Consider the following 24,630-nt stretch of genomic DNA (forward strand, 5'->3'; position numbering starts at 1 on the left):
TGTGTATGGGGGGTGGGTATAGGGGGCTAGGACTTCGTTTCTGTTGAATGAAGATTCCTTTTAATCTTTGAAGGGCCTGAACTGGCAAGAACAGAAAACCTCTTTAAATTACATTTGTCACTCTTTGTCCTATTTCCTGTTTACTTTCAATGTTTTCCTAACATCTTCAGGTAGTCAAGAAGCTTACAGGGTTCTGCTTTGAGGTACCCCTGTGTGATGGGGTTTGTCTGGGGCTTGGCCTCACAGGTAACTGGCGTGGTTAAGGTACTTTCTAGGGAGGACCAAAGCAGAAGTCCAGAGCACCCTCATTGCCTCAGCCAGTTGGACCTACACCCAAGCCACCACTGGGCGCGCTAAGCTTTGTTACAGAGGAGGCAGTCTGCCTTGGGGCCCTTGAGTTTAGAACTTTCCCAGGCACCCCTGACTTTCTGTCACTTTTTTCACCTTCCAGAGTTGTCTTTAGCCATTCTCTAGGTGGCCTTTTACTGGTGACACCCAGACCAGCTTCACTCACACCCTCCCCTCTCTCACAAAAAGATGAGACAACAGCTGGGGTGGGTAAGGTGAATTGAATTGCCATTTTTAAGAAATCTTCACCTCAAGATATGTTTACTGATTTTACAGAGAGACAAAGGGGAGGGAGAGAGGGAGGGAGTGGGGGGAGAAAGAGGGAGAGAGAGAGAGAGAGAGAGAGAGAGAGAGAGAGAGAGACTGATCTGTTGTATCTTGCACAATCCCTGACTGGGAATCAAATCCACAACCTTTTAGTGTACAGGATGATGCTCCAACCAACTGACCTACCTGATCAGGGTTTGAATCACCTTTGGCAGAGTACACTGAAGCTGGGAGACATGAGGTGATGTTGCAGAAGGCACACCAAGAAGCCAGGGCTCAAAGCCGCTGCCTTGCTCCTGCCTTCTAGCCCCTGCCGCATGACACTTCATTGACCCCCTGTTATTTATTAGTAGGCATTCAATACATGTACATGGAATTGAATTATGAGTTTCTGCTGAGGTAAGAACCTGCAAAGCCACAGCTTGTACTTAGGCATACTGCTGCACATGGGCAGCACTGAGGAGAAAATTATGCTGTGAGGAGCCTCCAAACTGAAGTTCAAGGGGAAGGGATGAAGGAATCAGGGCTACTGGGCCTAAAGAAGACATGGAGACTTGGGGTAATATGTGTATTTATGGGGCCAGGAGCAGGGAAACAGAGCAGCCATCTTTAAATCTCAGAAGATGCTCACTCAGTGATGTCATAATCATGTTCTGTGAAGTTCTGATGACGGCAACCACAGGTTTAAGCTTCATGCCTAGTGCTTCAGCTTGATAGAAAGAGGAGCTTTTTCAGAAGCAGAGATGGAAATAGTTTCTCTGAATAAGAGCAAACCTTTCGTCCTTCGAAGTAGGTACACAGAAATAGGAGACCCATGGGAAGGGCTGTGGCAGCAGGTGGGAAAGAATGGGTGGTGTACATGGACACTGCCCTTCTCTTCTGGCTGGGAGATACTCGTATTCTCTGGATTTGCCTTCATGCCACTGTCTCTGGGATTGCTCTGTGTGTGCCGGGGTGTGAATGTGAACGCATATGCTGCTTGTGTGACCCTCGCTATCCACTCAGGAGCCCAATAGTGCCTGGTGGGCTTTGTAGCTGACTACTCTTGTTCTTCCACCTTGGTGCCTGCCAACTACTAAGTGCAGTTTCCCAGTGTGGCCAGGATTCTGGGCAGTGACTGGATCAGAAAGAGATCCCTGTCCCGCCTGAGACCCCAGCTTGCATCCCTGGCTTAGGAAAGCCTAACAACATGGAAGCTAGGGTACTCTAGAAGAGTGGAAGTACTGGTCAGATCATATGTGGAGACCCTGCTTTCCTTTGGGAAGGGTGGAGACAGGGGAGAAAAGAGTGGTCTGGGCAGGTTAGACCCTGGGAACCTGGTCATAGAAGAAACTGGAGCTGTCTGCCTAAAAAGACCTGCTCTGCCACGAAATCTCTGAAGGGTGAGGTATTGGATTGTGGGTAGGATGGTGACCCAAAGGCTCAGAGATTTACCAAGATAGAAAAAGCCCAGAACGGAGGTGATGAGCTCCCTGTGAGTGAAGGTATGTGAGCAGGAGGTAGGCAACCACTCAGTTCCAGCAGGGCAGAGGATTAGAGAGGTGGCCTTAAGATGACCTTATTCCCAAAAGTCTGGAAATTGGGGACTTAAAGGAAGGTGACTTGATACCTGCAGGCACCTGCAGTGCCTTTGCCTTTTGGTCTCAGTTGGATCCCTAATGATGGAAACCTAGCAGTGCCAGCTGCAGGGTCTCAGGATTGTGTAGGAGGCTCAGAGGAGTTGGCAAGAACTGAGTGGGGATAGGGAGGCAGTTGCCTTGTGATGTCAGCTCCCCTAAGCACTTCAAACATAGCCAGTTTCTGGAAACAGCGTTTGGAAAACTCGTCTTTTGGTCTCACTTCTAAATATGGGAATTATAAATAGCTGGCTATCTTGCTGGGTTCAAAGTGCTTTGGAAAGGGAATGTCAAACTCATGATGCACCTCTTTCATTATTTTCTCCAAATTTCAACCCATAAAATGTGCAACTTTTCCTTACCCTTCCTTCTTCCATTCTTTCTAGGAAGCTCAAAGAAGGAAAGGCCCTCCAATATTTTTCAACAGGGCTGATACTAGTATTTGTAGTGGGACATTTCTTCCGTATGGCTGCCTTGCCCAATGCAGGACACTTAATATGCCTCCCTATCCTCTCCTCTTACTAAACTCCAGCAACAACTCTCAGTCATGGGGCATTTTTCAAACATCCCTTAGAGGTGACACTGCCTACCCACCCTCACTTTGAAAACCATAGCATGAATCCCCTAAAAGAAGTGATTTGCCTAAGCCCATTCCACTAGCCAGTGGCAAAACTGACGGGGCTAAGTCAAGTCAAATCCCATTCATTCCTGCCAAGAACTTTTATTCTTTACCAGGATGTGTGTCAGGACAGCGGAGGGACTGTGGGCCTGAACTGTGGCAGTGAAGAGGTGACTCCCGCAACACAGAAGTACTATTTCTCACGATTTCTGTGCTTTTGCCAAGCCCTGCTTTCCTCCTCTAGCCCACCTAGCTCAATGTTTTCGAAATTGCGGGCACAAACACCTTTCTGGCAATTAGTGGAGAGAGCCCAGTCAAGCAGGATCCTTAGGAGCGGAGTCAGGCTTCTTTCGGGCTGGGCAGCGGTGAAACGCCAAGGTCTCGGCGAACGAGCTGTGGCGAGACCCCTGCCTCGCAGCCGCGACAGAACTGGGCAGAGGTAGAGGACCTTTGACCCTCGCCCGTTGCCCCCGGAGGTTTTCTTAGGCTGGGAGACTGCCTGGGGGCCTAGGGCCCCGGGCCCGGGTGCGCCGGCCGCGGGGTGGAGGGAGCAAAGGGCAGCGCAGCTGGGCTCGACCTCGCGTTCCCACGCCAGAGGCCAAGGCCGCGGGGAATGGCGGGGCCACTTCTCCAAAGTCCTTTGAAATCCTAGCTCAGTTCGTGTAGGGGGCGTGGAGATTGGGAAAATAAGATTATTCCTGCCTTTTACCTCCGCAGCTAGCGCCTACGGGTTGTTCTGTTTGAATGAATGATCCCAGCGGCTGCGCCCAATGGGCGCCCGCGCCTGTTTAATATGCATGAGACCCGCAGCCAATGGCCGGGCAAGGAGGCTGTTTTAAACGGCGGAGCCCGCTGGCCAATCAGGCGGCTCTCGTGGAGGCAGCTAGCGCGAGGCTGGCGAGCTCTGAGCCTCGCGTCGTGCCCTGCGCTGCCCAGACTAGCGAACAATACAGGTACGTTTCCGCCGCCGGCGCCCGCGCCCGCCACCGCCGCCGCAGCGTCTGCACAACTTTCCAGTCCGCGCCGCGGCCAGCGCGTCACGTTGCTGCCGCCTCTTGCCTCTCCTCTTCTCGCCCTTCCCGCCCCCTCCGCCTTCCTTCTACCTAGGCGACTGGGAAAGAAGAAGCAATTCAGGTGTTTCAACTTTCCAGTGCTTCATTCCGACCTCCCCGCAGTCTAGGCTAGGCTCCTTTCCCGGAGCCACTCTTGGTCACGGCCCCCTGGGGCCGCGCCGCGGGGCTCAGACCCCCCTGAGGTTAGATGTTGGGGCAGCGGCGGTGGCAGCGCGAGCTGAGGGGCGGCTGCGGGCTCTGGCGGCACCCGTCCCGGATCCCGGCGACGGCTTTGAGAAGGGGGCAGGGTGCTCTCCGGCCCAGGACGGCCGCCTCCGGGGACAGGCAGCCGGTGTCCGCGGGGGGGCTGCGGTGCAGACAAACTTCGCTGCCTGCCTCTGCCGGTGCCCTGCGGGTCCGCAAGCTGCAATGTTTCTTTTGCATTAACATGGCCGTCTCAGGAGCGGACGGAGGTCGGGGGGGGGGGGCGTGGGCGGGCCGGCCGCCCCCCCCTCGTCGCCTGCCCGCGGGGCACCGCCGCTTCCACTAACATGGCTGGCGCGTGATGGGCGCTGGCGAGGGGTGGACAGGTGGGGGTTCCCGGGCGGCCTCTGGCTTTGGTCGAAGCGCCTGTGGCCAGGGGCTGGTGGTGTGGAGGGCCAGGGGCGCTGCCGCGGGCCGCAGCGCTGTCGAGCGTCATGGCTGCACGGCGTCTTTGTTATCCCGAGGAATTCGACCCGCGCCCTGCGGGCGTTGGGAGGGGTGTCCAGCCTGGCGCCCCCGGGCACCCGGGCAAGGGCGGGGCGGGGTAGGATGCGGGCAGAGGAGCGGGCGGTGGCGGCAGTGGTGGGGCCGGACGGCTTTGTTCGCCACCGCCGCCTGTGCCCACTGCTCTTGAATCAGCCATTTTAGCAAGTGGGGCTTGGAGGCACGGCGGGCGCCACCATCACTGCGGCCGCTTCTGGCTGGGCTCTGCGTCTCCAGAGCACTGCTGCTACCGCTGCCCCCGGCCCCACCTGTCCCCCTGGGAAGGCAACAGTGTATTTCAGGGGCACTTTCTTTCATCACGAAGCTTTTGACAAAATGGAAGGTGAATTATGGGTGTCAGGGTGACCCAGCACCTGACCGTGCCCGGCTGCCCGCTGCCGGCCTGGGGCTCCCCTGTGTTCTGGCCTGCCGCACCCGTGCAGACACTGTGGGGTCCTAATGCAGTCCCTGGGATGGTCCTTGCAAAGGGCAGTGCTTTAGTTTTACATGATGACCTTGGGTGTGGGAAAGGAAAAGATGGCGGGAAGCTGGGGTGGGGGGGACAGGGACGATGACACGCCACAGCTACATTTTTATTTGGAAACTTTGGAAGAAGTATTTCTGGCTGGGCATGAATTCTGCTTTACCAGATGAGCAGGACTATCCGTTTTGGTATCCCCTGCCCCTTTAGATGACGAAGAGACAGATGTGGATTAGTACAGGGGTATCTGCTCACTTGCTATATCACCATTCTTGTAAAAGCCATTTTTTATAAGTCTAAATGCATCAACGATAGTGAAATACCAAATTTTCTCTATTTACAATTCTGCTTTGATCTGTGTTTAGCAGCAGTGACAGTATTTTTGTTCCTAACATGGGGGTGAAACAGATGACCAGCTAGTTTTAAGTCATTGATTTCAAGCTTCTATCAGCCTGCACTGCCTACAGATGTGTCCTCCCTACTTTGTGGTTGTAGTTTCCAAAAACGTATTTCTCAATCAGAATCTAGTTAAGCCACTTGGGTTGCTTCCATTTGGAGTACTTGATCGCTCTTGGAGAAGTAACTTGCAAACCTGCATGCTTCATGCTGGTCAAAAGTTAAATGACAAGTGACAGTGAAGCTCATTTCCTCCCCAGTCTGTCTTTGGTTGTCTGTGACGTCAGGCATGGGGGGTGTTTCCTAAGAGCAACCTAAATTTCAATTTTACCATGCCTTTGGTATGTCATATAGTTCTGTTGTATTCATTGGATTGTTTTTCTTTGTTTCTTTTCCTTCCATCCATCAGTCAGGATGGCTAAAGGTGATCCCAAGAAGCCAAAGGGCAAGATGTCTGCTTATGCCTTCTTTGTGCAGACATGCAGAGAGGAACATAAGAAGAAAAACCCAGAGGTTCCTGTCAATTTTGCAGAATTTTCCAAGAAGTGCTCTGAGAGGTGGAAGGTATTTTTGTTTGTATTCTTCAAGCTACTATTAGTTGGATGTCACACTTTGGTGTTATTTATGTTTAGAGTAGCCCCAGGTATCTGTTTTCTTCCTCTTCACTTAGACACATCTTGCATGTTTTTAGAATTTTGTATGTGCACTTTTATTTTTTAAGACTCTACAAGGGTTTAAAGCTTTCATCCCCTCTTACAAGTGGTTAAAGCAGCTGCCACTTTAATTATAGGACAACCCAAACAGGTATGTGTTCACTGCATTGAGGAATTTAACAGATCCTGTTCTTTGCAGACAATGTCGGGGAAGGAGAAATCTAAATTTGATGAGATGGCAAAGGCAGATAAAGTACGCTATGATCGGGAAATGAAGGACTATGGGCCAGCCAAAGGAGGCAAGAAGAAGAAGGACCCCAATGCCCCCAAAAGGCCACCGTAAGTGACCAGAGGATTCAGGGCAACCATGAAGAGCTTTCCTTCTTGAAAGATTTTAAAAAGATACTTTACCTAAAAAAATGTCAGGGTACCTCTGCGAAGTATTCTGTATTTTGAGCTTGAGGTACTTGTGAGCTTTGTGTGCTTGGTGGTTGCCCGTTGGCCTTTCCACTGGGAAGCAGGCAGTCTAGTTTGAGGTTTCAGTGTCCTTAGGTACATTCTCTACCCTTTGTCCAATAACTGATAGACTGAGAAACCACTATATATTTCTAAAGCAGCTTAAATATTCTAGAACCTACAACTTTGAAATTGTATGTGGTATCATGCATTTCTTCAGTGTAGGTGGGAGTCATAGTGGTAGGAAGTATGTGGGTCCAGGAACATGGGGTTTTGACTTAAGCTCATGTTTTTGAGTGTTCTCATCTAATTTATATATTTTCTCCCCCAAGGTCTGGATTCTTCCTATTCTGTTCAGAATTCCGCCCCAAGATCAAATCCACAAACCCTGGCATCTCTATTGGAGATGTGGCAAAGAAGCTGGGAGAGATGTGGAATAACTTAAGTGACAGTGAAAAGCAGCCTTACAACAATAAGGCTGCAAAGCTGAAGGAGAAGTATGAGAAGGTGAGGTGGGCCAGAAGTGTGTGGTCTAGATGGCGAGTAGTCAGATGCCCTGGGTATGAGGGGTTGTGGGTAGAACGTTGCTTTGCTGGGCTGAGTAACTAGCAAATCATGTGAGGGCCCATCTCCACTCAAGATCAGCCACTTGTGCTGGTGTTCAGGCTTCTGACAGGTCTTTGTATTTAGAACAACTTCAGGCAGTGTTAAAAAAATAGGATAACATGGGATGTTACTGGCATGGGATTAGATAGTGCTATTAACATGAGTTAAAGGCTACTTGATCAACCATTACCTTTTAGATTTGAATGGCTGAGAACCAAATTTATATCAGGAAACAAATACTTCAGATAGCAGCCTTGTACTATTTTGAATTACTGCTCTCTTATTCTGAGACAGGGACAGCATGTTTCTACCCTGTGCTAAAATAATGGCAGGAGAGCTTGTCTCCTCATTTGGAATATGTCCCTGTTCCTTCCAGGATGTCGCTGACTATAAGTCTAAAGGAAAATTTGATGGTGCAAAGGGTCCCACTAAAGTTGCTCGGAAAAAGGTGGAAGAGGAAGACGAAGAAGATGAGGAGGAAGAGGAGGAAGAAGAGGAGGAGGAGGAGGAGGAGGAGGAGGAGGAGGAGGATGAATAAAAAAACTGTTTATCTGTCTCCTTGTGAATACCTTAGAGTAGGGGAGCGCCGTAACTGACACAGCTCTTATTTGAGAGGTGTCTGTTGCCCTCATTAGGATTAATTACACAATTGGATCATGATCATATGTAGTCTTTCAAAGTGCTCTAGAAATTGTCAGTGGTTTACATGAAGTGGTAATGGGTGTCTGGAGCACCCTGAAACTGTATCAAAGTTGTACATATTTCCAAACATTTTTAAAATGGAAAGGCTCATGTTCTCCTCACTCTGTGCACTTTGCTGTTGGTATGACAAGGCATTTAAAGATGTTCCTGGCATTTTCTTTTTTTAATCTGTAAGGTGGTGTTAACTATATGGTTATTGGCTAGAAATCCTGAGTTATCAACTGTACATATCTATAGTTTGTAAAAAGAACAAAACAACCAAGACAAGCTCTTGATGCTCTTTGCTTGGCGTTGAGGCTGTGGGGAAGATGCCTTTTGGAGGGGCCGTAGCTCAGGGCGTGCACTGTGAGGCTGGACCTGTGGACACTGCAGTGGGCATCCATTTAGCTTCAGGTTGTTTTGTTTTTGTATATAGTGACATAGCATTCTGCCATTCTTAGTTGTGGAAAAAGGGGGGGTCAGCTGGCATGAGAAGTGTTTGGATCTTTTTTAGTTAAGTGCAGTAGTTTTAAACTTTGTTTTTAAACAAACTAGAACTCTTCATCAGCAAAGAGTCGCTGCATCAATGAAAGTTGAAGAACCTTCTGTACTAAACACAATTTGAAACATTTTGTTATTTTTTGTATGTTTAGAATGCTGAGATGTTTTTGAAGTTAAATAAACAGTATTACATTTTTAAAGCTGTTCTCTATTATAATAGTCTAAATTTCTGACTCATAGCAGTGTTAGTGGTAGAACAACCCACTCCACTGTATTTGGCGACTAGCCTCATTGTAAGTCGTAACACTGTGGCTAGCATAAGATGAGATGGAAGAGGGGTACTTGAAGCTACTGCGTGATTTTGTTTGTGTCAGAATGGCATTAAGCTGAAGTCTAAACCATTGAATATAGGAGTTAAGATAATGACACAGGCAAGGTTAAGTAGCCTTTAGAGGTTCAGGAAGATGGGTGGTTAGGATTGAGGCTACTATAAGTTTAAATTTATTTGCCTCCTGCCTCACCACTGACATGGGCCAAATTCATCATTGCTAAGCAGCAAAAACATCTTCCTGAGGGTATGATGTGTCAAATATTCAGGCTTCATTAACTTTATCCCTCCAACCCAGAACATTTGGTCCACTCAACAATTGATGTCTTGAGTGCAGGTAGGGTAGGGAGTAGTGTCTCACACACACTTCAAGGAACCAAACAATCTAAGAAAGATTGCTTGGGGGCTCCTGTTGCAGGCGTGGTGTTGGGGCACCTGTGAGGCAGACTGATGGAATGTTTCTAAGCACATTTAAGTGCTTAGATGTCAGATGGACAGTAGGATGGCCTACACAAGATGTGAGCTCCTTCGTTGGAAACATGGATTGTTAAATGTTCTTAAACTTGAAGCTTGGTTTGTGTTCATTGATTATTTCATGTTGGTAGATAGTGTAACATTTTGTTCAAGTTGGGGTGAGGTGATGGCCACAGTGGCCAAATGGTTATACTAAATATTTTGAGGGCTGATGTGTTTATACATCTCAACTGTTGGCAGTAATGAAGGGTACTATGTTATGGGTGAATGTTGGCATTGCCTAGTATTGACACACAGATATGGATGTTCGAGGTTAGGAAGCACTTGGGAGTGTTTTAATGACCTTACTCAGGAGAAGGCAGTTTTCTGTTAAAATTGACTATTTGGAAATTGGCATGTTTGCAGATGGTGTCCACCTCACCCTGTCAGATCCTGGGTGGGTACAAGTCATAGTCATAGTCACTGGCCTGATCTCTGATCTCTAATCTACATTCATAGCCTTTCCTTCTCACATCAGAACTGTGTCCTAAATGTTTTTCTGGTTCTACAACATTACCACTAATTAAAAATCCCTTGGTCCCGAGGTTTGCCCAGAGGCACTTGCACTTGTTCCAGGATTGCCCCTCCTGCTTTAGCCATGCCCTTGTTACTTTTCTCCAGCTCTGCCTTGGCATTGCAGTCTGAAGCTGCTGCTGCCCAACACACAATGTGCAATGCTAAGATTGGGAAGCTGTGGGCAATGTTTGTCATATGGAAGAGAAGCTCAACTTGTCATAAAGAAGAGGTATTTACTAAGTGGTGTCCCTCTATCTGTAACTAAACATGCCAACTATGGAAGAGGGTGATTTTGCTGCAACATAGAAGTAGGGAGGCTGTCAGTGATCTTTGATTAAGGAGACATTTAGCTCTAAAGAGAGTCAAGTCTATTTGGCTCATTAGCTGCTTGCAACAAGACTGCTACTCATCCCAAGATTGCTTCTCCTGGTGGAATAATGTTCTCTAGCTTCCCTGAAGTGTGGTAAAGGGGCATGCTGTCACTACTGTAAGGCTTAGGCTTACCTTGATTTCTGGGCCCACAGTAGGTACTCTTTCAATGTCAACCTGCTATTTTTTTTAAATCTAAAGGACAGTACCTGCTGTCTCTAATCACCTCCTCTCCAACCCCTTCACCCTGTTCTTGAATGGTGTTTTATCCTTTGGAAAGAACAAGGTTGTGATGTAGCAACTATTGTCTGTGTCTCCTGTGTGTCTATTCTCATCACAAATGTATTTGGGGATGTTGGATGCACTCATTTTCTGTAATAAAGTTTCTTAATCAGTCATCCCCAAAAGTGATCAGTGGGCTTCCTGAAATCTGTTTGAGATACCGAATCTCTGTATTTTGGGTTGATTGTAATCAGGGTTTTACAAGTATAAGTTTTGCTGTAACCACAGGTCCAAACTAACATTAAATGGAAAGGTAACATCAAAAAGGACAAGTGTTAAGTACTTCAAAGTCCCTAGATCAACCCTTCAGACAGGTATAGGGGGGGAATTGGCTGTGGAGTTCTATGCCAGTATAAACATTCAATCTCCAGAATGCTAAAGTGACTGCTTTTAATCAGCCAGCCCTGCCAACTAGGGCTTCTTAAAGCCGAGGGTTGGGGCTTAGTTGGCTGACAGCCAGCCCAACAAAGAGTTTTGGGTGAGAGGACAATGGGGTCTGTTTGCTGTTCTTGGGCCCAAACAGTATCCTGTGGGACCCAGCACTACTTGGAAGGAAATTGTTGGGCCAATTAGGCAGCCCCAGGCTTCCCTTCCTGCTCCAACCACAGAAACTCCTATGCTGTGTTTTACCTTAAGCATCCTTCTAAGATTTTAACTTAAAAAAAGAAGCTGGGACACCATATTGATAAAATAAAGGGGAAAACCCCTATATCATCTTAATGGATACATAGAAAGTATTTGATTAATCCAGTACCATTTCATGATAAAAACAGTAAAAACAGTCTGGCAGGGAACTTCTTCAACCTGATGCAGAGCACTTAGGAAAACCCACAGCTGATACATATATGAAAGACAAAACTTTCTCCCTAAATTCAGGAACAATACAAGGATGCCTGCTTGTGCCACTTTTATTATCATTTTATTAACATCATAGAAGTTCTATCCAGGGCAATTAAACAAAAAAAACACCAAAACATTCAAACTGAAAATGAAGGAATAAAGCTATGCTTACTTGTGCATGACATGATCTTATACATGGACAATCCTAAGAAATCTCTAAATAAAACTGCCAGGACAAATTCAGCAAAGTTACAGGATACAAGATCAATAAAGAAAATTTGTTGTGTATCTGTATATTAACAATGAACAATTTGAAAATGAAGCAATTTATAACAGTATCAAAAAGAATACTTGGTAATAGACAACAAAAAAGAGCAGAACTTATATGAGGAAAACTGAAATATTGAAAGAAAATGGAAGGACATGTCATGTTCATGGGTTGGAAGACAAATTGTTAAGATGGCAATACTAAAATTGATCTATCAGAATCCCAGCTAGCTTCTTTGTAGAAACCAACAAGGTCATTCTAAATTTCATATCAAAAGTCAAGGATAATCAGAATGATCTTGAAAAAGAACAAAGTTGGAGGATTTAGATTTCTTGATTTCAAAACTTTATACAAAATTATAGTGACCAAGACAGTGTGGCACTGGCATAAGAGCAGAACAAATAGACCAATGAAATAAAATTGAGAGTTCAGAAATAAAGCCATGCATCTGTGGCCAATTGATTTTCAGTACAGATACCAATATCATCATTCAGTGGGAGGAAAGAATAGTTTTTTAAACAAATGATATTCACATCCAAAGAAATTAATTTTAACCCCTACCTCACACCACATAAAAACTAATTCAAAATGGGTTAAAGATCTAAACGTAAGAGCTAAAACTATAAAACTTTTAGTAAGAAACATAGGTGAAAACCTTTGTGACCCTGGATTTGCCAGTGGTTTCTTAGGATGCCAAAAGCTCAAAGCAACCTAAGAAAACAATTGAACAATTGAACATATCAAATTACAAAAATCTTTTATGCTTCAAACAATACCATCAGGAAAGTGAAAAGATAACCTATGAAATGTGAGAAAATACTTGCAAATCATATAAGAGCTTAATATTCAAAATATATAAGAAACTATTACAACTCATTAATAAAAATACAAAAAAAAACCCAGTTTAAAAATGGGCAAAAGATCTAAATACACTTCTGCAAATAAAGTGTACAAATAAGCATATCAAGAGATTATCTGCATCATTAGCCATCAGGAAGATGCAAATCAAAGCCATAATTAGATACCATTTCACTTCCAGTAGCATGGCTATAATAGTAACATTAAAAAACAAAGCAAAACAAAAAGCTAGTGCTGGTGGGCACGTGGAGCAGCCAGAACCCTCATACATTGGTGGTGGGAATGTAAACTTGTGCAGTCTGTTTGGAAAATAGTATGGTCCCTTCAGTTAAATGTAGAATATGAGCATAGACTATGACCCAGCAATTCTACTCTTAAGTATACACTCAAAGAATTGAAAACAGGCATTCAAACAAATACTTGTACATGAATGTTCCTAGCAGCATTATTTATAATAGGTAAAAAGTGGAGACAACCCAAATGTTCTTCAAGTGATGATGGGTAAAATATGTTTTATCCATACAACGAAATATTCTTGAGCCATGAAAAGGAATGAACTGCTGACACATGCTACTACACAGATGAACTTTGAAAACATCATACTGAGGGAAAGAATCCACTAAAAAAAGAGGCACATGTATAGTTCCATTTATATGAAATGTCCAGAGTAGGCAAATCTATAGATACAGAAAGTAGATTAGGGCTGCTGAGAAGTGTTGGTTGCTAGAGGGAAATAGGGAGTGACTGCTAATAGGTGTGAGGTTTCTTTGTTTGAAGATAAAAGTGTCCTGCCCTGGCTGGTGTAGCTCAGTGGATTGAGCAGGGGCCTGCGAACCATAGGATTGTGGTTCGATTCCCAGTCAGGGCACATGCCTGGGTTGCAGGCCGGACTCACGAGAGGCAACCATACATTGATATTTCTCTCCCTCTCTCCTCCTCTTCCCCTCTAACAATAGATAAATAAATAAATAATTTAAAAAAACTAAAAAAAGAAAACTTCTAAAATTAATGGTGATGGTTGTACAACTCTGTGAATATAGTAAAAAGTGAATACTTTAAATGGGTGAATCTTATGGAATGTGAATTATACCTCAATAAAGCTTTTGAAAATAAAATGTGGAAAAAGCTTGGTGTAGAGGGAATTGTTAAAGCACAGAAGGAGAATATTCTATTGATGGACCAAGGTCCCCTGGGCAGAGAGAAAGCGTGAATCTAGAGAAAAATGGAAGGAATTGGTTTTTTACAGAAGGGAAGACACTAGAGTTGTCAGTGGGAAGTGATGGATTGCTCATCTGGCAATTTTATTTTCTTGTGCAGTTGGTGGGCAGAGCAGAGAGGAAGGGTGGAGTTTAAGGCCAGTCTGGCTAGTGTCATGCAATGAAGGCCAGAAGAAGTGGATTTTAAAAAACATTTTATTTATTGATTTTAGAGAGAGAAACAATTATTTGTTGTTCTACTTATGTATTCATTGGTTGATTCTTGTGTTTTCCTTGACTGGAATCGTACCCACCATCTTGGCAGATCAGGATGATGCTGTAACCAACTGAGCTACCAGGCCAGGGGAGAAATAGATTTTGAGGTGGGAATATTCAGTACAGTCACATGCAGCTGAGAGTTCAGGTGATGCAGTGACACAAAGGTGTTTTTGCACTTGAGAGCACGGGAAGCCTGGTTGGTCTTATGACAGCTGGTTCAGGGGACTGGAGAACTGACTCATGTGTGAGGGGTTTGGGAGAGGAAATCAGTTGAAAAGCAGAATCAGAGTGGGTTCTTTTTTGTTTGTTGTTGGTCTTGATTTTAAGATAAGAGAGAAATGATGAGTTATGATCTATGATGACACTATCTATATATCTATTGACAGGCTAGGCCTCTCCCCCTGAGCTTCAGACTTGTAGATTAAATTGTCTCTTTGACAAGACACTTGGACGACCCAGAGGCAACTGGAATTTCACATGTTCAGACCTAAGTTCATTATCTTCCCCCAGATGTGTTCTTTTCTCCAGCCAGCTCCTTTTCTCACTCTTGTTAATCAATTTCCAAATCCTGCTGTAGCACAGGAGCTCCAAAATGGGGAGCTGCCTAAGTGTTTGTGATATTCTGGGGGGAAAAAACCCACCCGGTGGACTAGCACATGTGGATATACCATTTATTACTCACATTAAAGGAGAGTGTACCAATGGCAGTGCAACTCCTCCAGTATGAGGCTCGTTATAAGGGGGCCCAGGCAAAGGCAGCAGGGGTTCAGTTTGCACAAACCTACATGTGGCCTGGAGTTACATCAGTGTGTGTGTACAGGAGGAAAATGTCATGAAGCGGTCACAGGACAAGAAGCTCCTCCCAAAAGGAGATGAGGGAGAAGTTACAATCCACCCCCAAAACAATACACATTCCTTCTGGCTAGGGGACCCCTGACCAGCCCTCACCACAGGTGGTGGAAAAGCCATGTATTGACCCCACACCTGCCAGCTGTACTTCATAAAATATGTTGGATCCACCCTTGCTGTCAGTGTAAGTGAATTTCTTATCCCCAAATTAACCCATTCACTTTTAAAACTAGATTAGCCCTGGCTGGTGTGTCTCAGTGGATTGAGCACTGGTCTGCAAGCTAAAGGGTCGCTGGGTTCAATTCCCAGTCAGGGCACATGCCTGGGTTGTGGGCCAGGTCCCAGCAGGGGGCACTCAGGAGGCAACCACACACTGATGTTTCTCTCCCTCTCTTCTCCTTTGTCTAAAAATAAATAAAATCTTTAAAAAAATCTAGATTAGCACTTGCAATTTGGCTTTCGATCATCAATTTTCCTCCAGGGTAATCTCCAACTCTCAGGCCCTGATTGGATATGTCTGTTGTAGTACCATCAGAGCTGGAGTGTTAAAACTGGGGACACTCTCTTTTGTCTGGACGAATGCAACAGCTTCCCAAGTGATTTCCCTGTTTCCCTCTTACTCTGACTCTATCTCCATACCTAGTATAGTTGCTGAAGTATAGTTGGTGCTTAATATATATTTATTGAATAAGTAAGTGGGTAAGCGAATGAATGAATAGGGAAAGATCAGGGGAAATGTCAACAGGGGTAGACCTTGTAGGCCATCTTAAGAATTTTGAACTTTTCTAGAGTCAATGGCGAGCATTTAAGAATTTTCACCTGTTGGTGTTGTAGGCTGGTACATGGTGATATGATCAGCTATGTACTGTAGTTAAATTATATTGGCCTCTGAAGAGTTTAGACTAGATGACACAAGGAAGGGCAAGAATGGAAGCAGGGTGTTAGAGTAAGAATACTGCTACAGAGAGTGACCCTGAAATCCTAGTGACTTAATGAAAGCTTTATATCTCATTGACATTACAGTCTAATCAGAAGGCAGACAGTCTTCTACACTGTGACTCAGAGATCCCCGCACCTTCCATTCTGTGGTATTACCATGTTCAACCCACGACCTCCACGTTGCTGCAGAATAGGCTTTAGGACAAGGCCTGGAAGTGGCATTACATCACTGTTGCCCACATTCCATGGTTACCAAATGAACTACAAGGCATTTAGGTCATCTGCTCATTTTGGGTGCCTAGGCAGAAAATGAAATGGATTTTTGAACACATGGCATTTTCTCTGCCATCTGGGGAAACGGGATAGGGGTGATTATGGGAGTCTACCTAGATGAAAGATGCTGGTGTCTTGTATAAGAATGGTGGTGATGGGGGTAGAAATAAGTTGTGGGAATTCAAGAAATACTTAGGACTGCTGGGACCTGGTGGGGGATTGGAGGCAGGGGATGAGGAAGAGGGAGGGGTTAAGAATGAGTCTATTTCTCTCATTTGGGATGCTTGAGGGATGGCAGAGTCTTTCAGAAAGATAGACCCGTGAGGAGGAGCAGGTTTCAGAGGGAATCATCTCAAGACTCTGCAGTGTTTAGAAAGGTAACAGGTTCAGGTTCACATTTTCCTACAAGGGAAAGTTTGTAACTTGTAGTCACAGACCACTCATGCTGTCAGCCTGTCTTTCCCTCTCAGGACTAGTCTGGAATTTGCATTTTTTCAGGTTTTTTTAAATTGGTTTCCCTCCAGGAAAATAGCCAGCTCTGACATCTTTGTAGGAACTGTCTGCTATGGTATGATCTTACCAAATTGTCAGAGCCAGAAATTTCCTGGGAGGGAAACTAAAGCCCTTGGGCTGGAAGGGGATTTCCCCTTTTCACACTTATACTTCTAAATATGTTTCTAAACTGGGAGCATTTGAGAAAAAGCTCAGGGAATCACCCTGTTGTTAGCCTTAGGCCACAGTTGTTTTTTTTTAATCCACATAAGAAATATGAGATGCCTGTTTGTATATTGTGTTCCAGGCATGTGGTGGGGTTTTGTTTTAAAAGTCTTATGGAAGTGTGTCAGCAGTGATATTGTAGCAATGTTGACTGTAATATTTCACAGTTCCTATTGCAAGATTTGTATAACATATGATGCTTTTCTCCTTTGTCCAAACCCTCAGTTGTGTACATGAAAAAGGGCTTATATTTGAATGATGAAACATTAGCAGAATGCTGAAATACATCACTGAAAAATATTGGGCTAGCCATGATTTTTAAAATCTTTTTGTGCCAGACCTGCTTTTAACTTCATCAAGAAACTCTTCTGCATATATTATTTTATCAAATAAAAGCAGCTGATCAAGGAGCATAACTCCCAAAGTTTCTATCTTGATTTAGCTATTGGAGGAGCATCCTCAGACTAAGAGGCCACATGGGATGATAGAGGGAACATCAAATAACTAGCTGAGTGCACGGAATGCCAGAAGAGTACAGATATAAATTCCCCTTTTTGGTGCTGCTTACTTTTTCCCCACTCCAGGACTGAGAAGGTCTAGGTTTTAGAGGGGCTAAGTGACTTGTCTTACGTTACACAGATAGTTAACCTAAGTTAGGAAGTTAGTAGGCAGTACCTACAGATAGTAGTTGAGCTAGGATTCAAATTGATTTCTGTTGACTCCAAAGTTTTTCCTATCATTCACCCTGCCTACAGAGAGTACATGCCGTGTGACAAGTATCCCATTAGAAGCTGAGAATACAACATGATCCTGGCCCTCGAGTTGTTCATAGTCTGCTGCTGAGTTAAGTGAACAAGTAATTAAAATATAGTAACTGTGCTAATAGAAGTCAGAAGGGGACTCCTAGGAAGAAAGGAGGGGGAACAATTTATGCAGTGCCCAGTTAGAGAGATCTTCCTGAAGTAGAAGATGCTTGAGCTGTTTGTTAAAGGCAGAGGAGTAAGCCCTGACCAGTGTGGATCAGTTGGTGGAGCGTCAGCCTGCAAAAAGAAAGGTCACCAGCTTGATTGTCAGCCAGGTTACATGCCTGGGTTGCAGGGCAGGTCCTTAGTTGGGGCACATGCAAGAGGCAACCCGTTGATGTATCTCTCACACATCGATGTTTTTCTCCCTCTCTTTCTCCTTCCCTTCCCTATATCTAAACATAAATAAATAAAATCTTTTTCTTAAATGACAGAGGAATAAGCTGAATGAAGATGGTTTGGAATAGGAAACAACACACACAAAAGCAGAAAGGAGAAGCAGCATGGTGTATATGGGGAAATTGTAAGCAGTTTCTTCAAAGGGGGATGTATTAGTTATTTATTGCTGCATAACAAATTATCCCAAACTCCAGTGGCTTAAAATATAACAACATTTATTATCTCATAGCTCTTTGGGTCAAGAATCCAGACCACTTAGCTGTATTAGCTGGTTTGTCTTTCAGGGTTGCAAGTCATCTCACATCTTATGCAGAGGAGGATCATTTCCAAGCTTACTCACATGATTGTGGGTAGTGTTTAGTTTCTTGCTATCTGCTGGTTGGAAGCCTCCCTCAGTTCCTGGTCACATGGGTCTCTCCATAGGGCAGCTCACAATGAGGCGGCTTAATTCATCCATGGAGAAGTGAGAAGAGGTAGAGTGTGTGTGAGCAAGATGGAAGTCACAGTTTCTCTGGACCCTAATGCCAGAAGTGAAGTTGCATCACCTTTGCCATATTCTACTCATTAAAAACAAGTTACTAGGGCCAGCCCTCACTCAAAGGGAGGGGATTATACAAGGGCATGAATACCACAAAGTGTGGTAATCACTTCACAATATATGTAAGTCAAGTCATTATGTTGTACACCTTAAATTTACACAGTGTTTATGTCGATTATATCTCAATAAAACTGGGGAAACAAATAAATATTAATTACACAGAAACCCCACTAAATATTTGCATACCCCACAATTTAGTAATTCCACTTCTCAGCGTGTGTTCCAATAGAAAGAGTTCCATACCCATGACCCATGAACAAGATGTTAATAATGGCACTATTTGTAACAGCTATATACTAGAAACAACACAAATGCTCATCACAGTAGAAAGGAAAAATCAATTGTAGTATATTCATACAGTGGAATACTGTGCAATAATGAAAAACAATGAAATATAGGCATATGCAACAACATGGGTAAATCTTGCACACATAATATTGAATGAAAACACTCAGACACAAAAATGGTACATACTGAATGATTCTACTTGTATGAAACTCAAAAACAGACAAAGATAATGGATATTCCTGGGCCAGAGTACTGACTGGAAAGAGGAATGAAGGAATCTTTTGGGGTGCTGGAAACGTTCTGTGTCTTGATCTGAATGGTGGATATGTGGGTGTATACTATAAAAATGCATCTACATGTAGAGTTAAGATTAGCAGACTTTATCCACTTAATTGTATGCTCACTATCCCTTAATTAAAAAGTTATATTTTTATGATCACAGGGTTATAAAGTACAGCATAGGGAATATAGCCAATAATATTATAATAACTATGTGTGGTGTCAGATGGGTACTAAACTTATGGGGGTGATCACTTCATTAGTTATGTAAATATCTAATCACTATGTTGTACACCTGAAACTAACATAATATTGTATATCAACTGTAATTGAAAAAAAGAAAATATTTTTTTAAAGTAGAAAGATTTGCATTTCTGTACTTTTATTTCTGATAGTGGAAGATTAGGTAATTTGAACCAATCCTCCTATTGAAAAAAACTGGAAAAAATATTTTTCAAAATCACTTAAAGCCCTGGCTGGCGTAGCTCAGTGGCACAAATGCCAGCTTGTGAACCAAAGGGTCACCGGTTTGATTTCCAGTCAGGGCACATGCCTGGGTTGCCAGCCAGGTCCCCCATTAGGGGCATGGGAGAGACAGTGGACCTATGTTTTTCTTGTGCATTGATGTTTCCCTCTCTTTCTTTCTCCCTCCATTTCCCTCACTCTAAAAAATAAATTAATTAAATCTTTAAAAAATCTGTTTATCAAGAGACATTATCATTAAAGGATATGAATAGGTAAGCCACAGAGTGAGAGAAGATATTTGCAACACATATAACTGCAAAGGACTCACATCCAGAATACATAAAGAACACCTAAAAAGTACCACAGAAAAAGACAGATAGCCCTGCAGGAAAATGGCCAAAAATTTAAACACTTACTTCACAAATGTCTAATGACCAATAAGCGTGCTAAAAGAGGCTCAATTTCATTAGTAATAATGAAAATGAAACTTTTAGTCACAATGAGACACCATCAGATACTCATCAGAGTTGCTAAAATGAGCAAGCCTGACAATTGTAAGCACCGAGGAAGATGCAGAGCAAGGGGAGCTCATGAGTGGCTCATGGGAGTTTATGTCGGTATGACCACTTCAGAACATTGGTTTAGCATCATTTAGGAAATTAGGTGTGCACTCTACAAAAGGGCAGGCATGTGAGGCTAAAGAGACACATTCACAGTACCACTGTTTGTAATGGACACAAACCCATTGTAATAGTGCCGTATTGAGGGGGAAACAATCCAAATGTCCAAAATAAAGAATTCATGGTATATTCATTCAATCAAACAAATGAACTTCAGATATCCACAGCAACACAGATGAACCTCACAGGTGTTGTGTTGGATGAAGGAAACTGATTATTTCATTTAAAGAAAATTTTATTACCAGGCAAAGGTAATATATTTTTTCTGAATGTATACGGAAATGACTCAACTATAAACAAAAGCAAGTAGTAGATATTCTAAAAGTCAAAATAGTGGTTTACCCTTGGTGGGGCATGAAAATGATTATTACTATGAGGACTGTTATGGGTTGAATTGTATCCCACACCCAAATTCGTATGTCCTTACCCTCAGAACCTCAGAATGGTACATTATTTATTTATTTATGGGAAAAGGAAGGAAAGAAGAAAAAGAGGGAAAGAAACATTGATGTGAAAGAGAAACATTGATCCGTTTTCTCTCTCACAACTCCCTTTGGGACCTGGCCTGTGATCCAGGCATGTGCCTTGACCAAAAATTGAACTGGTGACCTTGTGCTTTGAGGGATGATGCCAAGTGCACTGAGCCACACCAGTCAGGAAAGATGGTACCACATTTAGAGCTAGGTCTATAAAAGGTAATTAAATTAAAATTAGGTAATTGAAGGTAATTGATATGGGCCCTCATGCAATCTGACTAGTGTTCTTGTAAGAAGAGATTAGGACACAGACACACACAGAAGGAAGACCATGTGAAGACACAGGGAGAAGATGTCCATCTACAAGCCAAGGGAAGAGATCTGCCAACACCTTGATCTCAGACTTCTGATCTCCAGAATTGTGAGATAATATATTTCTGTTGTTTTAGCCACCCAGGCTGTGGTACTTTGTTATGGCAGCTCAAGCAGACTCATTCAAGGGATATTTGAGAGGACTTCTGGATGCCTCCAATTTTCTATTTCTTGACTAAGATGATAATTGCACAGACACTTGCTTTACCCTAAATTTTTAGGTTGTATGTTTGTTTTATTTACCTTCCTGTACATGTATTATATTTCACAATAAAACAGCAAAATGAAAGAGAATGGCCTGGCCTGGACTGGGCAGGGAAAAAAACTTTTTCTTATTGGATCCTTACACCAGTCCTGTGGTAAAGACCTGGGAAGTACTCTTTCCTTTTGTAAACAGCTTTATTGAGATATAATGAACATATCATACAATTCAGTCATTTAAACCATACAATTAAATGATTTTTAGTGTATGTACAGAGTTGTGAAGCCATCGCCATAGTCAATTTTAGAATATTTTCATTGCTTCAAAAAAACCTCGCTCTTTTATTTCCTATCATCCACACCAGCCCTGGAAACCAGTAATCAAATTTCTGTGTCTATAGCCCTATATATTCTGGACATTTCATATAAATTGAATCATATATCATGTGGTGTTTTATGTCTGACCTCTTTCACTTATCATGTTTTTAGGGTTTGTCCATGTTGCAGTATTTATCAGCACTTTATTCCCTTTTATGACTGTATAGGTAGACCACATAATGTTTATTCCACTAATCAGTTGATGGACATTTGGGCTGTTTCTACATTTTGACTATTATCAATAATGCTACTATGAATATTTGTGAACAACTTTTTGTGCAGATACACATTTTCATTTCTCTTGGATATATATACCTAGAAGTGGAATTACTGAGTTTTATGGTAACTCTATGTTTTTATATTGTTAACAAACCTCCAAAATGTTTTCCACCATGGAAGCACTATTTTAAATTCTCACAATCAGTGAATAAGGGTTCCCATTTCTCCACATCCTTGTCAACATTTGTTATTCTCTGCCTTCTTAATGATAGTCCTCCTAGTTGGTGGGAACTGGTAGCTCTTTGTAGGTTTGATCTGCATTTCTGTAATGATGTTGGACAACTTTTCATGTGCTTATTGGCAAAGATTGCTAATTCCATTTTCCTAATGAATATATCAAGCCTCATAGAAGTTAAGTGACTCATCTCATGCCATGCAGTCCAAGGCTCCTTTTTCCTTCCAATGCATCCCTGACATCTCCATGGAATGCAGGATCCTCCCAGCAGGTGAGCATGAATTTCAGCACTGGTTTCTCTTAGGGGCCTGCCCTGGCCCCATCTTGAGACTTTTGGTTTCCTGGATCAGTTTCTGTCACTGCCACAAAACCCCTGAAATCTTATTGTGTCTACTGGCATCACCTTACAGCATCTGCCCTCTGTTCCATATAAAGTGTTCTTCTTGATACCTTGACTTTCCTATGGAAGGGCTCTTAACTTTACCCAAAATGGATCTGTGAACATCCTGGCCTAGCTAACAGAGAATCTCAGAATGTCCGGACTGGCAGAGCCCCATGACAGCATAAAGTCCAAGGCTTTATCATTCTGAGGGGTAAACAGGTTCCTATAAGCAGGTTGCTGTCTGAAGTCTCATAGAACATTAGTGGTGGAGTTGTGGACAGGGCAGAACTCTTTCTGCTGTGTACATGATGGAAAAAACAGGAGAACATTCTTTCCTTTACATTCTTCTCAATCAAGGGAGCATAAAACAGTGCTGTATTGAGGGGAAAGGGCAAAATACCCCCTGGCTGCTGCTCATCATAGAATGAAGCCAGAGCTCTGTGTTGGTGGGCAAACAGGGTGCAGCCACTGAAAGCTGTATTTGACTGCATTAGCAGGTGCCCTAATATGGTGGAGCAAGGTCTTCTGCCCTTATGACCTGTTAACCATAGTCACTTGAGAAAGGTAAAGACAAATGGATTTCTCCTCCAGACCCTTTGACCTCTGCAAACCAGGTGAAGAATATACTTAGACCTAGTAGAGTTGAGGAAGGATGGAGGGAATAACAGATCTTTTCTTTTTCAGTTTTTCAATCTTTGATCTTCAGCCAGTCCACTTGTTACCTCAAATCCACATTCACACTGAGGCCAGTGGGAGTTGAAAGCCCAGTATCTGCTGGGACTCCCCACCCACAAGTAGTAATGTTCATCTTCTCCTTAGAGCAGGGGTGTCAAACTCATTTTCACCAGGGGGCACAACAGCCTCACGGTTGCCTTCAAAAGGCTGAATGTAATTTTAGGACTGTATAAATGTAACTACTTTTTAGCAGTTAAGCAAGAGCTTGGTGCTGCTGCCAGGTAGAAACAAGGTGCTGGGCCAGATAAAACAAGGTAGAAGGCTGGATTTGGCCCGCAGGCCTTGAGTTCTTCTAAGCCACCTATGCCTTAGAGGATTAGGCCATTGGGGCTAAACTCCAAGCTTCAGTTCCCAGTCCCATGAAGGTCATTTCCCTTTCTAGAATATCAGTGCTATAAGAAGGCCTGAGGTATTGAGGATGTACCTTGAGCTAGGATGCAAAAGCCTGGATTCCACCCTCAAGTTCTCCACTACCTATGCCATTATGGGCACACACTTTTCTGGCCATCAGTTTCCTCATGTATAAAATGGAGTTAAGAAGAACACTATCATACCTTCCTCACCAGAGCATTATGAAGATAAAGTCAGATCATGTATCTTGACATAATTTTAAAGTCCTGAATGGACAGATAACTGGTTCATATCTCAAATATAAAAAGAGCTCCTTATAGTGATGGACAAAAGATAAACTCTACAATTAAACCCGGAAAAAGTTAGGAAAAGAAAGTCCACAAAAATAAGGAATATGAAAAAATCATTAAATATTAAATGTACAAAAATCTTGTCCTGGCTGGTGTGGCTCAGTGGATTGAGTGCTGGCCTGTGAACAGAAAAGTCACCAGTTCCATTCCCAGTCAGGGCACATGCCTGGGTTGCAGGCCAGGTTCCTGGTTGGGGGCATGCAAGAGAAAACTGATCAGTGCATCTCTCCCACATCTATGTTTCCCTCCCTCTCTTTCTCCCTTTCTTCTCTTCGCTCTAAAAATAAATAAACAAAATCTTAAAAATAAATATATGAAAATATTGAATCTAATAAAAATGCCATATATTTTAGCTTATTTGTTGACAAAAGTTAAGAAGAATGATAATACTTGGTGTTACTAAAGATGTGAGAAAGTAAAGTAATATAGCATGTCTAGAGGGCAATTAAGCAAAATGGATACAATTTTTTTAAAAATGCATGTATGTTACTCTTTGGGTATACCATAAGAAAGCAACTGAGATACATGCAAAAATGTAAGTGCACACAATCATATTATTCTGTTAAGCATTTTAATAATTCAGATTGTGATTTTTTAATTAAGAACAAATGTCCATGGTGCTTTAAAAATATAACCAATTAAAAAATACGTGTTTGTATTAATGGGAAAAAATTTCTAACTTCTCTTCTGACTAGTTACCTAACTCAAAAATTTCATAAAATTGACACATTTCCCATTTGTATTAAAAATTTTCTGTACCCAGAAATAC

At 43.1% G+C, this 24,630-nt stretch overlaps 1 protein-coding gene across 3 annotated transcripts; it reads left to right on the top strand.

Moving 5' to 3' along the window:
• The first annotated feature begins 3,717 nt into the window (after window positions 1-3,717).
• Window positions 3,718-10,556, top strand: HMGB3 (high mobility group box 3). Of its 3 annotated transcripts, none has more exons than XM_037059758.1 (5): window positions 3,718-3,803; window positions 5,936-6,090; window positions 6,379-6,518; window positions 6,968-7,142; window positions 7,618-10,556. In XM_037059758.1, the coding sequence occupies exons 2-5, from the start codon at window positions 5,941-5,943 to the stop codon at window positions 7,777-7,779; spliced, it is 627 nt and encodes a 208-aa protein (XP_036915653.1). In that variant the 5' UTR covers window positions 3,718-3,803; window positions 5,936-5,940; the 3' UTR covers window positions 7,780-10,556. The 3 variants fall into 3 exon arrangements, with proteins under 3 accessions (XP_036915653.1, XP_036915655.1, XP_036915654.1); XM_037059760.1 differs by lacking the exon at window positions 3,718-3,803 and adding an exon at window positions 3,810-3,984; XM_037059759.1 differs by lacking the exon at window positions 3,718-3,803 and adding an exon at window positions 4,012-4,105.
• The last annotated feature ends 14,074 nt before the right edge of the window (window positions 10,557-24,630 follow it).

This window comes from Sturnira hondurensis, unplaced genomic scaffold (assembly GCF_014824575.4).
Source record: "Sturnira hondurensis isolate 20B ecotype Veracruz unplaced genomic scaffold, ASM1482457v3 Scaffold0011291, whole genome shotgun sequence".
Lineage (NCBI taxonomy): Eukaryota > Metazoa > Chordata > Mammalia > Chiroptera > Phyllostomidae > Sturnira > Sturnira hondurensis.